At 35.1% G+C, this 15022-nt stretch overlaps 1 protein-coding gene and 1 long non-coding RNA gene across 7 annotated transcripts in view; one reads left to right on the top strand and one right to left on the bottom strand.

The window, feature by feature from the left end:
• The window catches only part of Unc-13-4a (BAI1 associated protein 3), a 301637-nt gene extending 291073 nt beyond the window's left edge, over nt 1-10564 (top strand). For 5 of the 6 annotated variants that reach the window (XM_076776805.1, XM_076776807.1, XM_076776806.1 and 2 more), the window contains 6 exons: nt 165-380; nt 749-964; nt 1818-2012; nt 3347-3591; nt 4742-4950; nt 7054-10564. In XM_076776805.1, coding sequence (XP_076632920.1) covers nt 165-380; nt 749-964; nt 1818-2012; nt 3347-3591; nt 4742-4950; nt 7054-7148 — 1176 coding nt within the window. In that variant the 3' untranslated portion in view covers nt 7149-10564. The remainder of the gene's footprint in view (nt 1-164; nt 381-748; nt 965-1817; nt 2013-3346; nt 3592-4741; nt 4951-7053) is intronic. The other variant, XR_013080617.1, reaches the window with a different exon arrangement.
• The window catches only part of LOC143347559 (uncharacterized), a 220404-nt gene continuing 209649 nt past the window's right edge, over nt 4268-15022 (bottom strand). Inside the window, exons 4-5 of the long non-coding RNA XR_013080618.1 lie at nt 4710-4928; nt 4268-4539 (exon numbers count right to left, since the gene is read on the bottom strand). This is a non-coding gene — a long non-coding RNA (uncharacterized LOC143347559). The remainder of the gene's footprint in view (nt 4540-4709; nt 4929-15022) is intronic.

Raw genomic sequence — 15022 nt, 5'->3', positions numbered from 1 at the left:
GCTGAGAATTTCGTCCGCCAAATTAAAATTGAGTGAAAAATAGTAACTGTAATTGAATTATCTTTCAAAAGCAGTTCGTTAAAGTCGTTCCCTGAATACACGCCAATTTCAAGCTGCATGACATCGTTTCGTTCGAATCGTGATATTATAATACCGTTGTACAGATGTGCGTGGCCATCAACGGTCTCGAGTACGTTCGAAGGTGGCTTCTGGATTTAGGAGAAGAGCTCCATGTCGAGAAACTTCTGACAGCTTTGGAGTGTCAGGCTGTCGAACCTGCTCGTCTACAGTGCAGGAACGCTTTGACGTTACCCTTGGAACAGACACCGGGACAAATGTTGCTCTTCATAAACCAGATCGTTTCAAGGATCGGCATGAAGGTTCGTATCGTCATCGAAATTCCAAAATAATAATTGCATGCTCTTGCTTCATCGATATTTCGGGAAATTAAAATATTGATAAAATACAAATCCAAATAAAGGAATATTATAATCCGAAACAAATCATAAGTTTAAAGATATATTTCAAACTTTTTAACTCCGTATCATTCAATATCTCTCCAGTAAAACATTAAAAACGAAAAGTTTCATATAAAACAAAAAACAAACTTTTTCTATTGCCAGCTTTTTTCCTTTTTCTCTTTGTTTTCTTGCACGAACAATTTCGTATCTGGTCTAAAAGAAAGGATGTTTAGAACAATTTTAACCAGCGTGAGAGCAAGAAATTTGAGACTTTGTTTGAACGTCAGATGAAACCATCCCTGAAGAAGACGATGTTTCATTTGGCTTGGTCGCCTGACAGAGTGCCCACTTCGGAAGCCATTTCACCGTTACTAGAATATCTGGACGTTCATTTGGTGGCACTTAATGCGGCTTTACTTGCGGTGAACTTCAATCGAGTCCTCCAGGACATCTGGGAGGTCGTTTTGGGCGAGCTGAGCAATCAAATGGACGGAAACGCAGGCGTGAGTAGACAATTATCTGCATTAAATTCTCCGTGTAGTAAAGGAAAAACTAATACAGTTTACTCAGATAGTTGCTTTTCATTCCAATGTATATAAGATTAGTCTTAATTAGCCGCTTCGTATTAGGCAAGGGTCTTTTCCCCGAGACAGATGATAAATAAATAGTCAAAAGTAAAACCACAGATGAGGTATACGAGTAAACTTTACACCTTATGGACTTTTGTGGCCTAATCTGACTGCCATACTGACCTGAAAATTCCTTTTCTCATAGATGACGGTCAGTTAAGAAACTATTCCCTGAATTAATAGTGATGGGCAGATAGTTGTAGTGTGAGGGTAAATACGTGTGAGTTGACTTTGGGAGGGAATGAAAAAGGTAATCCAGTATTATTACACATACACTAATGCATAGTCATCTTTTATATGAGTTCTGGCGCTTCGTATAGCTTTGGGGATTCGGGGAAGAAGTAGATTCTAATGATCTACTACAATAGTGAATGTATTTCATTGAAATTTATTTATGTAGTAGAGCACATGGATACCTACAGAAAAGTAGTAAACATTTCCGTTAAGCATCAAATAAATTTATTAAAAATGGGGCTCCCCCACAAAAATGGATTGAAAGAATACATTGGATGCATCGTCTACTCGTACACCTCGTCTGTGTATTTACGTAACTTTACCATAAAACAGAGGGAGGGTTAAGCTTTCGATATCTTGAATTGTTTCAAATTGTCAAACAATTGACTTACACCAATTTAATGTTTTGATTTTCTAGTGAGAAGAATTTTAAAATTAAGATAGTTTTTGAACCACGGAGCAGTTTACTTCACACTAAAATATTTTCTTTCAGGATAAACCTGCGATGTTTTACGAACGACTTCACGAAGCCCTAGACTTATTGACGAAATTCTTCCACGCAGACGAAAAGGGTCTATCGTACGAAGCATTGCATACTCAAAGTTTCATGAACGTGGAGGAACGCTTGCAATACCATAAAATGGATACTTCGTTCTTGATTGATCGATACTATCGACAACGACTTCAGGTTCCTATAGAATTTAATTTCTATATTACTATTACATAATGGGATTTAGTTCTCTAGTGCTCTAAAGCTCTAACCAAGTATTTGAAATCTAGTTCTTTCGCGTACTTTAAGTAATTAAGAACTCTGATACAAAGCATCAAATGTAAATTCACCTTTCTTGATTTTCGTCTTATTTTGGCATATAGAAACGCCAATAAAAGTTTCTAACTGTTACTGAACACATTGTATATAATACAGGGTGTTCGGCCACCCCTGAGAAAAATTTTAATGGGGGATTCTAGAGGCCAAAATAAGACGAAAATCAAGAATACCAATTTGTTGATGGAGGCTTCGTTAAAAAGTTATTAACAATTAAATTCAAAAATTTCAAATCGTTCTGGAAAAATTATTTTCGGTTGCAGGGGTCAATTACAATCATTTTTTATGAATACACATATCCCCGAAATCCTACCTTCCTTTGAGAAAAAAATTCGGGTGGGTGGTGAAATTTTTCGGCGATAAAAAAAATTTTTTAAATCGTTCTAAAAAAATTATTTTCGATTACAAGGGTCCATTACAATCATTTTTGGGCATTACACATACCCCCGAAATCCTATGCACTTTCGAGAAAAAAATTCCTTACCGAAAATGTAATTTCTGGTCAGAAATGTCTGCCCGAATTTTCATGCGAATCTTTAAAACGTCATAACTTCTGAACGGATTGGACGATTTTAATGTTTAAAAAAGCAAACTACGCGTATTTTGATGGAGAATATGTAGAAATTCTAAAAATATTCGAAAAGTTGGTCCTTGACCCCGCAGAATGAGAAAAACCCCATAAAAATGGTCCAAATTTCAAACAGCCATAACTTCTACAATTGTGAATATATTTCAATGAAACTTTTTTCTGAAGTAGAGCTCATGGGTACCTACAAAAAAGTATTAGACAACTTTTCTGTAGGGCGTCAAACAAAATTACTAAAAATGAAAAAGGAATTTAAAAGAAAAATCGACAGGGGTAGGTGCCTAAATTTTTCGACGAAATTGAAAAGTTTCAAATCGTTCTGGAAAAATTATTTTCGGTTGCGTGGGTCAATTATAATCATTTTTGGTGAATAAACATACTCTTGAAATCCTACCCACTTTCGAGAAAAAAAATTCAGTACTGGCGGAATTTTAAACGTTAATAACTTCTTAACGAAGTCACCATTAACAAATTGGTATTCTTGATTTTCGTCTTATTTTGGCCTCTAGAATCTCCCATTAAAATTTTCCCTGGGATGGCCGAACACCCTGTATATCAACTTTTAGAAATGTTTTCAACAAACAAACGTTTGATTGGCGATTTGTTTCAGGACCAACTGAACACAGTCTCCACGGAATATGGAACTCTGACAGTGATGGCATACTTGAACCACGACTCCCTGTGCGTCGAAGTTAAAAATGCTAGAAACGTGATACCGTTGGACCCCAACGGTTTCAGTGACCCATTTGTCATAATCGAACTGCTGCCACGAAGAATGTTCGATCATTGCCCTGAACAGCATACCAACGTCAAAAAGAAGACTCTGAATCCCACTTTCGACGAGTGCTTCGAATTGTAAGTCAACATGAAATTCTGAAATATCTATTTTGCTCCATCTTAAACGCGTGGATCAAAATTAATCACTCAAAACCACCAAAAGAGCCATCCCCACGATACGGTTAATAATGGGATTAAACAAATTTCAATTCTGTAAAATAAATTTGTTATACGCAGGTGGTTACAACCAGAACCGAATCGACTTTAGTGGCTCCTTTTACAAGTCAAGAAGTGTTTCGATGAAACGAATGGTTGATTTCTCTCTTGAAGTAAAAAAATGGCACTAATTACTTGTGACTAAATTCTTAGGTCTAATGAACATTTGACATTCAACAGTATTCCCTTGTAAGAGAAACAAACTTTCATGACATAAAGTTAAATATGTCTATGATATATCCTAATCATAGTCGTTGTTGAGGGGTTGAGCAAATTTTAATTTGTTGAAAGAAATCTTTCAGGTATGCCCAACTTCACACGTCAATTTAATGACGAATGAATAGTTTATAGGATACGAAATTGTATACACTAATCACAATCAGTAAAAACCAATAACTTTATTTATATTTAGTCGAAAAGACGAAAATGTATGAGTTACTTGGAATATTGAATATAATAGTGAATCGTCGAATACAAGTGTAAATCTGAATCTGTCGTTTTCTTGGACGTTTTGGTTCATTTATAATTTGGTGTAAAGATGTCACGATGAGGGTGAATCGTTCTAATTCGGTGGTTCCCCACCTGAATCTTGTATGGGGGATGGTCTCTAAAAAATGCCAACCACCAAGGTAGTGGTCAACTTCGGATAACGCTAGTACGAAATTTGGGAATTTCTCTATACCTGGGTCTTAGCAGGCAATACCGTTACGAAATATTTTGATTTTGTTAAAACATGCTAGCAGTTAATCCGATGACAAAAGGGCAGTTGACGTTGGAAAGTGAATTAAAAGGCGAAAAATGTTTCAGTGGCTTCATAAACTTACTTCTGCTAGAGATCTCTTAATCTTTTCACTAGAAGGGTTTTATGGTACGGACCTCGGCGCAATGAATGTAATAGAAACGAAACATTTATAATTTTATGATTTTAGTTTCTCTAATTTTGATCATAATAAACCCTAATATTTATTTCGCGCCGTAACAGTCGTGAAAGTTCGTTTGATTCTGTTTGCAGCTCCGTGAGCGTGGAACAGTGTCGAAGTCTAGACGCTATGGTGGTCTTCACGGTGATGGACCACGATGTCCTCACGGCGAATGACTTCGCTGGCGAAGCATTCTTGGGGCTCAGCACGATACCAGGCGTGGCTGACACGAACGCCACCATCGACAATTTCCATGGCCTCAAGGATGCGGAGCTTCCTCTTATGCAACAAAAGAATCGAAGTAAGTCGATGGAAGGAGAATGTGTACAGTCAGAATTGGGCAAATTTTATTCTCGAACAACAAATGAAAATGTTAGATTCACTGGTAGACTAACTTTTCCCCATGGCTTTGCTCGTCTGGATCATTAATTTATATATGAATTTATGAAAGAAAAGTGTACATAGAAGTTTTGTGTACGTACAGCACGGTGCATAACTATAGCACCATTCAATTTCTTTAATGTTTCGAACTTTTGGGTTGTTAAAAAGATAAATAATGACTATCATGTTAATATCAGTAAAGTTACTCTTATATAAAGCGTTAGGCAATTGAAGAAGCGATTTTTAGTTGCTTCATTAGGTTTCAAGTCATATTGAATTGAATAGAATGGTATTTTTCAATTAATATTAAATAAAGGAGGATCTACTAAATTACTAAACATAAAAAAATTACTAAAAAATGAAAAAATGTAGCAATTATATAATTGTTATTATTATATTTCACACCTACCGTTTGGTGCTATTGTTATACAACAACTGAAAATTGCTTTCTTAGTTACCTAACTCTTTATGCAGAAGTAACTTCAGTAATATTTACATAACAAACATTGTTTAACTCTTCAAACTTGTACAATTAATTTTCTTGCACTCCAACTCAAAAGCCCAATACAGTAACAAAGAGTGGTGTTATAGTTATGCACTGCACTGTACACGTTAGTTTAGGAATACAAAAAATATTTCAAATTAGGTTTGTAACAATATTTAGCTGCACCTGGCCACTTTGCATAGTTCATGCAACAGACATTAACCCATTGACTACCACACCAAAACCGTAAAATTTTTTAAGAGATCAGAACTTTCATTCTAGACAATTATAAATTACATAACTTAAAACTTGTCTTAACACTTGTTTTTGTAACCTCATTAAAATTCATGAATCCTATTGAAATGTATTTTCTTTTGCATTTCAATTTTAGTTAAAAGTCCTGCTACCCATATACAGGATGTTCGGCCAACCCTGAGAAAAATTTTAATGGGTAATTCTAGAGGCCAAAATAAGACGAAAATCAAGGATACTAATTTGTTGATTAAGGCTTCGTTAAAAAGTTATAGAAACATTTCCGGCCACACAGAATATTTTCGGTAAAAAATTTTTTTCTCAAAAGTACGTATAATTTCGTGGGTATGTGTATTCACCAAAAATGATTGTACTTGGCCTCCTCAACTGAGAATAATTTTTCTAGAACGATTTGAAATTTTTTTATTTTGTCGATAAATATAGGCACCTGCCTAAATACTACCCAGTCGATTTTTTTTTTAAATTCGTTTTTCATTTTTAATAAATTTGTTTGACGTCCTACGGAAATTTTGTTTAGTACTTTTTTGTAGGTATCCATGAGCTCTACTTCCATACTACATTTCATTGAAATACGTTCACTATTGTAGAAGTTATGGCCGTTTGAAAATGGGATCATTTTTATGGGGTTTTTGTTTCCTTACGGAGTTAAAGAACAACTTTTCGAATATTTTTAGAATATCTACATATTCTACACATATTCTTATACACATATACTGAAGGTTCACGCCAAATTTGAACGAAATCGGTTGAGTAGATCTTAAGATATCATGGAAGCCAATTCAGACAAGATAGTTTTGGCAAAACGCATCTAAACAGAAAGCTCAGACTATTCAAACAGGTATAGCTCGACCGAACAATATGTATACCTTCGTTAATTTTAGGAGTTCGATGATATGCTTTTACACCCATATTTCTAAGACTATATCCCTTAAGAAAATGAAAAAAAAAATCGAATGTTTTAACGGTTTACAGTAGAAGACCCCCTTAAATAAAAGGATCAGCCCATTTAAACAGGTATAGCTCGACTGAGCAATAGGTATACCTTCGTTAATTTTAGGAGTTCGATGATATTTTTTTTTTTGTACATATATTTCTAAGATGTATCCTTTAAGAAAATGCAAAAAAAGAAAATCGAATTTTTTGTTAGTTTACAGCAGAAACCCCCCTTAAGGTTCTTATTAAATTCTCCAACTAAACCATTTCGTTGAGAGAATAAGTCGACATTGAATGAATTCGATGTGAGATTAATCTCGTCTTTGTTCCCAGATCACCCAATTCTTCAAATCCTGGAGACAAGGGTCGGCGACAAAGTGGCCATCGATTTCGTGAAGAAGCAAAAGCAACGATTCGCCTCGACGTAAAACGAAGAACGCCAATAATCGAAAGCTTCGGTCGCGAGTCGTTTAATTCTCGTCTTTAACGGGGAGAAACAAAGGGAATAAAGAAGCAGACAAACGAAATCCATCCCTCGCGGATAGCTGGTCGACTCTCTTGCCCCGTTTCTCCCGATATTCGCCAGATCTTTCTCAGTGTAAATCGTGTTTGAATATAATCGGTGTTGGTAATTAAAGAAAACTAATAAGAGAATAAATATTAAAGCGGATCAGCTAGGGTAACGGGAAAGTAAAAAGAAAAAAAAAACAGAGGGAAAACAGAAAGAAAGCATACATATATTCAGAACTATTTTTGTGTCGAGGGGAAAGCGAGTCGTAGGGAGCTGAGCAAAGTACAGAGAGAAAAGGAGGAAGGAAGTTTTAATCTGTCAGCGTGTCTAAAGATAAATATTTTAAGAAGCTGATGCCGCTCGGGGCTCTCGGGTGTGAGCCGTTTTCTCTATGAAAACCGTTTCGACGGTTTCGCCGGCATGCAGGTAGCTTCATCAGCGTGTCGTTTAACATTTGACACGTCGAAACGTTCTTTCGAAACGGACGTTGTTCATACCACGAAGCCCCGTGCGGTATTAATTGTACGAAAACAGGCCGTGAAAGCCTCAAGTATCTCGTTTAAAAAAGCTATCGTCGAGACCGTCGAGATTCGAAGCGATGCTAAACGGCCGTGACGTCGGATTACTTTTTCCAAAAAAAGAAAATAAATAAATAAATGAGCAGCGGGAGAGAAACGAAGAGTATCGTGAGGAGAAAGAAAGATCAGCCTCGGGATAAGGGAGACGTGGACAGTATTCACATAATTTTTGCTTGGTCACGTGTCGTGATGGGACCAATCCAACGACATTCGAAATCAGTTGTCATTGGCATTAGAAACGATTATTGACAATTATAGTACTATCGATACAAGACAACGATGTAGCTAGTGAAGTATTATATATTATTAGAATAATTTCGAATAAATGTTTACGGAGGGAATAATTCGAGGAAACAATTTCATTCAAAATAATTCACCTGGACGATTCGTATTCGTTGTTCTTAAATTTATGCATTCACATGGAAGCACGCATCAAATTCACGAGTTGATAAAAAAAAATTAGTTAATTGAGCCGTTTATTTTGAAAGTGGCGTAAGTCCATTTATGTTCGAATCGAGATATTGAAGGGTTTGCGTTGGATTAAATTTAAAAATATGGGTAACAGATGACATAGTAGAATAATGTTTTTGGGTTTTTAAAAGTATCAAATTTATCATCACAATTAGCATAATTAACATTATTTAAGAAATAATATGTTTTTGATGGCTATGATTGGACTTACGCCACTTTGAAAATCAATGAAATGACGTTTTCAATTCTTAAGAAAGCACAAGTCCATAGGAAAACTAAATTTCCCTTGAAATAAAAATAAATGTATACACTTTTATATTATAAAATCAAAAAAATATTCAACTTTTATCCTTGTTAAATCATTTTTACATTAAAATTAATATTGTTTTATTAATTATTATTCAGTCTTCTCCAGTTTGTGTATAAGGGAGGGATTTAAAATAACTATGGTGGTATATAATGTAATAAATCCATTAAGTCCTTGTATTTTAGGTTTGTGAGTGACTTGATATTGTTAAAGTTTTTCGGGCTTCCCCGTTGCGATAGTAAATGTTTTGAATGGTGCATCCTCGTTTGTTGTTGTTTTGTAAAATAACTTATATGGATCGCTTCTCAAAAATCTCATCCAACATATTTTAAACCAATTTACTCATTCACCGTTAGTATTTTTTAGTCTTCAAAAAGTCGCGTTTCTGTCTTTCTATGAACAGGCGCTGTTCTGTGTTTACAACAAATTCAACTGCTACTTTGATAACACTATGCAACAAAATAAAAAAGCTGGGATCTCATAAAATTTTATTGCATAATATTTTCTATATTGATTTGAAACTCTCACAATGGGACTTATGCCACTTCCAAAATAAACTTTTTCATCACTTCATTAACCAACAAATTTTCGTGTTACAAAATCTTAATGATTTTAAATATATTAGTAACAAGTTGCTTTAGACTGAAACGATCATGTAAAAATGTAACTATTAAGGTAGCTAACTCGAGTTTTTTGGAAAATGGACATACGCCACTTTCAAAATAAACAGCTCAATTATGTATTTTAAATTTGTCGTCTGAAGATTATACTGCTCAACGTTACTATAGAATCAACTGAGATTAATATTATAATGAATTCTTAGTTTCACGTTTGAAGATATATTTTATTGCTATCGATATTCGTCCTGAACGTCTTGCAAATTTATTTTCCAATTAAAGGAGATACAAACACATGCTAACCATAATTTTGTACATGTTTTCAATTATTTCGTTTTTGCACATATGCGTATTTTATTTTTTAAGGTAAATATTATATTTTTATTGTAACTCTAAAGGGCAACGAATCAAAATCCTTACCACTTGATGCGATAAAAGCAAGAAAAACATAAAATCACATATAATTGTTAGAAATGCTTATTATAAGCGGCGATGGGAACATTTTATTGGATAAATAGATAATTAATAATACTAAGGTATACAGATAATTTTCATTTCTCTGCTACGAAACATTTTATTCTACGATTGAATTGTCTCAAATATCGTTTCTACGTTTACATGTCTGAGTACGTCTCCAGATACCAGATCATCGATTTCTGTAATTCGTGTAACATATTAACGATAATGATCAAACATATCCGAGCAAATTTTATTCATAAATAACGAACAAGATTTTCAAATTTATTCGTGAATTAGCTTTCACGTTTTGAACGTCGGTTTGCAAAATCTAATTTGCGAACGAAACATAAACAAAAGTTTATTTACGAATCGATCAAAAATTTTGCAATTCCTTTTCGCAACGATTCGCGATCTCTCCCGAGGCTGATCTATCATTCTCCTAAATACATGGATCATCGAAGATCGACACGTCCAAATCGATTCGAAAATCGAAGCAAAAACGCGAAGATACTCATCGCCGATTCGCATCGCTTCGACGGATACAGATCAATTTCCAGAGAGTCGATATACATACGATATTTTTCTTACTCGTCATTGGCTAATGTCTCTTTCTATCTTTCCACCGCCGTTCCCACTTTTCCGATTCCAACGATTGTTCTTCTCATCGCGCGCACCGCGACACTATCGCAATCTGCACGACGGATTTCGATCGACGTTTAAGGAATTAACGACGCAAAACTGACGAAAAATAAGAAACACACACACACACCCAACAAAATAAAAAATATAAGAGTACATAGATGAATAATGATTTGTGCCCGTTGCATGTATACGTAAGAATACTCTAAGAAAACGAGTTAAAGAAAATAACAAAAAAAGAAAAACGAAAAAAAAAAAACAAGTTATAACCAATAATTCCAAGTGAAAAGGTGTTCCCTTGTGTCTCTACTGCGGAGATTCGTGCTTGATTTGCTCGTACAATCTAAATCTTTCTAGAGCTTTTCCGATCTCTCGGCACGACGATGACGGCTTCTTCGTTCGGAAGTTTCATCGGTAAATCGCGCTAATCGATTCGACGAAATTAGACGAGTGCCAGACGAAGGGACTTCGAGGAAATTGTTTTAAAAAAGAAAAAGAGTATGAAAGCAACAGAGGAAGTCTGTCGTCAAACCGTGTGACACAGAGGAAACAAAACGGATCGTTAACGATCGAAATTGGCGACCAAACGTACCTAAATATTAAAATAATGAAATTAAAGAAACGAATTAGAATGAAAAACGGACCGGATTACAGAAACGACAAAAACGCACACTCGTCAATTTTTCTATTGCACGGTATCACGCGCGTCTACATATACGTACGAAACATTGTACGAACATCGACAACACACCTTTGTATCTCACACGTCTTCGACAAAAATCACACACGAAAATAATACAATAAAAAAAATCCTACAAAAAAAGAAATACGAGAAAAAGAGAAGAAACGATGATCTCTCGAAAAGTCGTCTGTCCGATCCTCGATATATCTCGTGCATCGAATCCAATCGAACTCTATTTGCTTTTTCAACCTTTTACAATCACCAGAACGTATGTACGATCTGTCTTGTATCGTGAGACGAATAAATTAATATAAATGTAACGAGTCGTTGTCAGTTGCCTTCCCGGAGTCTTTCCTTTTCGATCAGGCGATAATTTTTTTTAATTATTATAATTTATTGCAAAAAAAGTATCATTGTGTACAGTCTGAGTCGCCTGAGGCTGCTGGTTGTATTGAAAAAGGCTTCAGATAAAATTTGAACTGTTTCAAGGCATTATTCGATGTAATTAGTATTTTTGTGAATAGATGATATTTGAAGGTCAAATTTATTTTTTTAAATGATATATTTTTTGATATGCTAATCGATTAAGCTCGCCATTCTCTATAAAAAAGTATACAGGTAGTTATACCGAAAAACGTTTACTTTAGGAGATATTTTAATTTAAATGGTACAACTGTACCATGTTGTTTTATTTTACTTATATGCGGTATTTTTCTCTACGAAGTGATAGAAACGAAGGAGTTGGATTTATCTGTAGTATTTTATGTATTATTATGTTTATGTAATACCACAGACGAAGTATACGAGTAGACATTTCACCTAATGTATTTTCTCGGCCTATTTTTCTGGGGCCCTAGAACCCCATTACCATTTCCGGTCACTCGCAACGTTACCAACAGATTTAGAAATGAACACAAGAGGAAGTGAGATAGAAAAGGAAATTACATAAATTTTAGTATTTTTTAACGGAATGAAAGCTGTACGGTCCAGAATTGAGCATCAATCGATTAATTTCATTGGAGTAACCAATCAATTAAGATTATTTCAAAATTTCAAGATTATTAAGATACCTAAGGATGTACCTCATTGACAAGTACACCGTAAATCCTTTATTTTAGATTTTAAATTATAATACATCAGGCTGTTTCGTGACGCTGATGCACGTACTATCTGTGTTATACTTAAGGTATTCTATACATCGCAACTCTACAAACAAACGTGACGTTGCACGTACTACCATGTTGAGGCATTCTATGTAAACGCGAGGAATATAACCGATCGCAAATCTAAAAGTAATCAAAATCGGTTCATCGTAATTACAACGATAATATATACATTTCCAATGCAATTACTAATGCAATCCGAAATTAGTTCGTATACGCAACACTACCCTGAGAAAAAACGCGAAAAATTTTCATCGTTCACAACTGTAAAGTTATCTATAAAACTAATTATTTCCAAAGATAACTAGACAAGCAACGCGAATAATTTGTACTTCGTAACGCTAATAGCAAACTGGTATTATTTCTTATTCGCAACACTACTCTGAATGAAAACGCGAAAATATTCATCGTTCGCAACGCTAAAAGTAATCACGATAAATCCAAATTAGGTGCAACGTTATTTTTACAACAAACGCGATCATTTACGTTCCACAACACTAACGCAAAGCACGATCTGCCTCAAAATACTGGCTGATGATCTGAAAAACTACAAGAACTACAACTACAGGCGACAGCAGTGACATAATAGGAACATGGAATAATCCTCCATCCTCATCCGTAGATGAAGATGGAGAACCATTTGTTGCAGCCCACTCTTGCGACAGTTTGTCAGGGCCTCTTCGACTCCCGAGAGTCTCTTCTTTCTTCGGCGGTCCTGCCAAAGCCTGAAACTTAAACCTACGCTCGAGATTCCGTGCAATACACAGTCCTCCAACGATTCTACGAATCGTTATCGGAACAGGTGTGGAGAAACTCGAACGGGACGAGCGTTTCGGGGATCCTACCGCGAACGAACGCGACCGCGAAGAGCGACTGTAAAGCCGCGCGATTCCAAGAACCGGAAAGTAAAACCAAAACAAACGGTACAATACGTTTGGATCGGCTAACGTTTCGATTCTCCAAATCGAACTACAGGTACAGGACTTGTGGCAGTCCTGCCCTGACCCTACCTACTTATATCTAACACACATACCAGAAAGTAAGTTACCTACCTACCTAACCCTATATTTAAAAACTTGCAAAACTCATTCTCGCAAACATACGCTCCACGGTTCTCACGCATAATGTCCGGGCGCAAAAGCCTACACTAGAGAGGACGCCCCGGGGTTCCTCCGACACCCGAACATTCCACACAACATTCACACTCTAATGTTTACGTACCAATGCCTGAAATCAACCGACAAAGACTAGCGATCATTGCGTATTTCAAGTAACTTTCAAATAATAGAAGCTTTGGTAAAATGATTTTCTGCATTCTGCCGTTTAAAATCAAGAAATTAATTATATCTACGTTTCATTAAATATTTTATGTTATTGTCTTTGAAGATGCAAAATGTATGAGCAAGATGAAATAGAATTTTATTTGTAAATTATATTAAAGTTTTAAAACGACGCAATTCCACAGCCTAACCACACACACACACACATGTGAAATTGCGTCGCGCACGACACACTAACTCAATGTCAGTCGCACATAGATATTATTAGGAATTTTTAGAAACTAAGTCATCGTGCTCGTTGCCTTCGCTCACGCAAGTAGCACCTGGGCACTTGGGTAAGTTTAAGCAATGAACACGGAAAGGTATCCTGAAAATCCTCAACTACAAAAAATAGTTACTGTAAATACTAGCGTATAACAAAATGGTATTTATATATTTTTTCTTATTTTATTTCTTTTACTGGACTTTACATTTCTGATAACTAAAGAGTAAAATTTTAATATACAATAATAATGAAAAATATTATTCGTAAAGGAAATTGTTCTGATTAAAATTGAATTTTTTAAGACGAAAGACTTTACAATAAAATAATTTACTTTGAAAGTGTAAGGAAAAATTATTGAAGCAAACTGATGAAAATATTTAACCCTTGAGCAATTCTGTTGTCAAAGCGTATTTTTTAAAGCCGATAGTAGTACATAATGCATGTTACTTTGACTCAAGAATTTACCTATCGCGAAACGTCTTTTTGTACATGAATTCAAACATCAAATTTTTGAATAAGAAAAGACTTTAATGTCCGCGATATTAAGTTATCAAATTACATTTTCATATAAAGCACGAACAATATAAAAAACAGTCAATATTACAAGCCAAAGAATTTATTTTCATTTTCTGACAAATTTCATGTTATATTAAAAATCGCGTAGCACAAAAAGACCCTAGCCTGATCTACAAAATAAAACAGTATAAATATGTTCCTATTCACGGGTATAAAAAATACCCGTGGTCACTATTCGCCAAAAATACTACGTATACAACCGGTCACCCGTGTTGTTTCGGACCTTTCGCCCTACAACATGATTGGGGACCAGAGGGACAAAAATCACATGCGACTCACCAATCAGCCCAAGTTATCTGCATGATCCAGCTGCTGGTCTCCAGGATGTAAGGATGAAATCCATAGTCTGTAAAGCGCAAGAAAACAATCATAATCTACTGTACAAATTATAGGTATACATCTAATAAATTAATATAAAAGTTACTACGTTCAAAACTAATTACAGGTTTTTGATCATTTAAAAAATTTTAAATCGTTGGCAAAATTTGAAAATATTATTTTTTTATAGAAGTGCAGAGAATAAAATAGGATGATACTTACGTTTTTTATTCGTAGACTTTCGCTCAATATGCATATATTTCTGTTTGATGATGCAGTGATTCTAACACCGGCGTCGAGTAATTTCAATTTTCAAACGAAAGATGAAAAAGAAATATTGAAAAAATGATAGACTAACGCGACCGAAAATCAAAGTCGGCGAACAAGAGGCTCTACTATCGCGATTTCGAAAGCAAAGAGCCACGGCGCTCTAGAA

This window comes from Colletes latitarsis, chromosome 11 (assembly GCF_051014445.1).
Source record: "Colletes latitarsis isolate SP2378_abdomen chromosome 11, iyColLati1, whole genome shotgun sequence".
NCBI classification, from domain to species: domain Eukaryota; kingdom Metazoa; phylum Arthropoda; class Insecta; order Hymenoptera; family Colletidae; genus Colletes; species Colletes latitarsis.
This window is presented reverse-complemented; position numbering and strand designations above follow the sequence as displayed.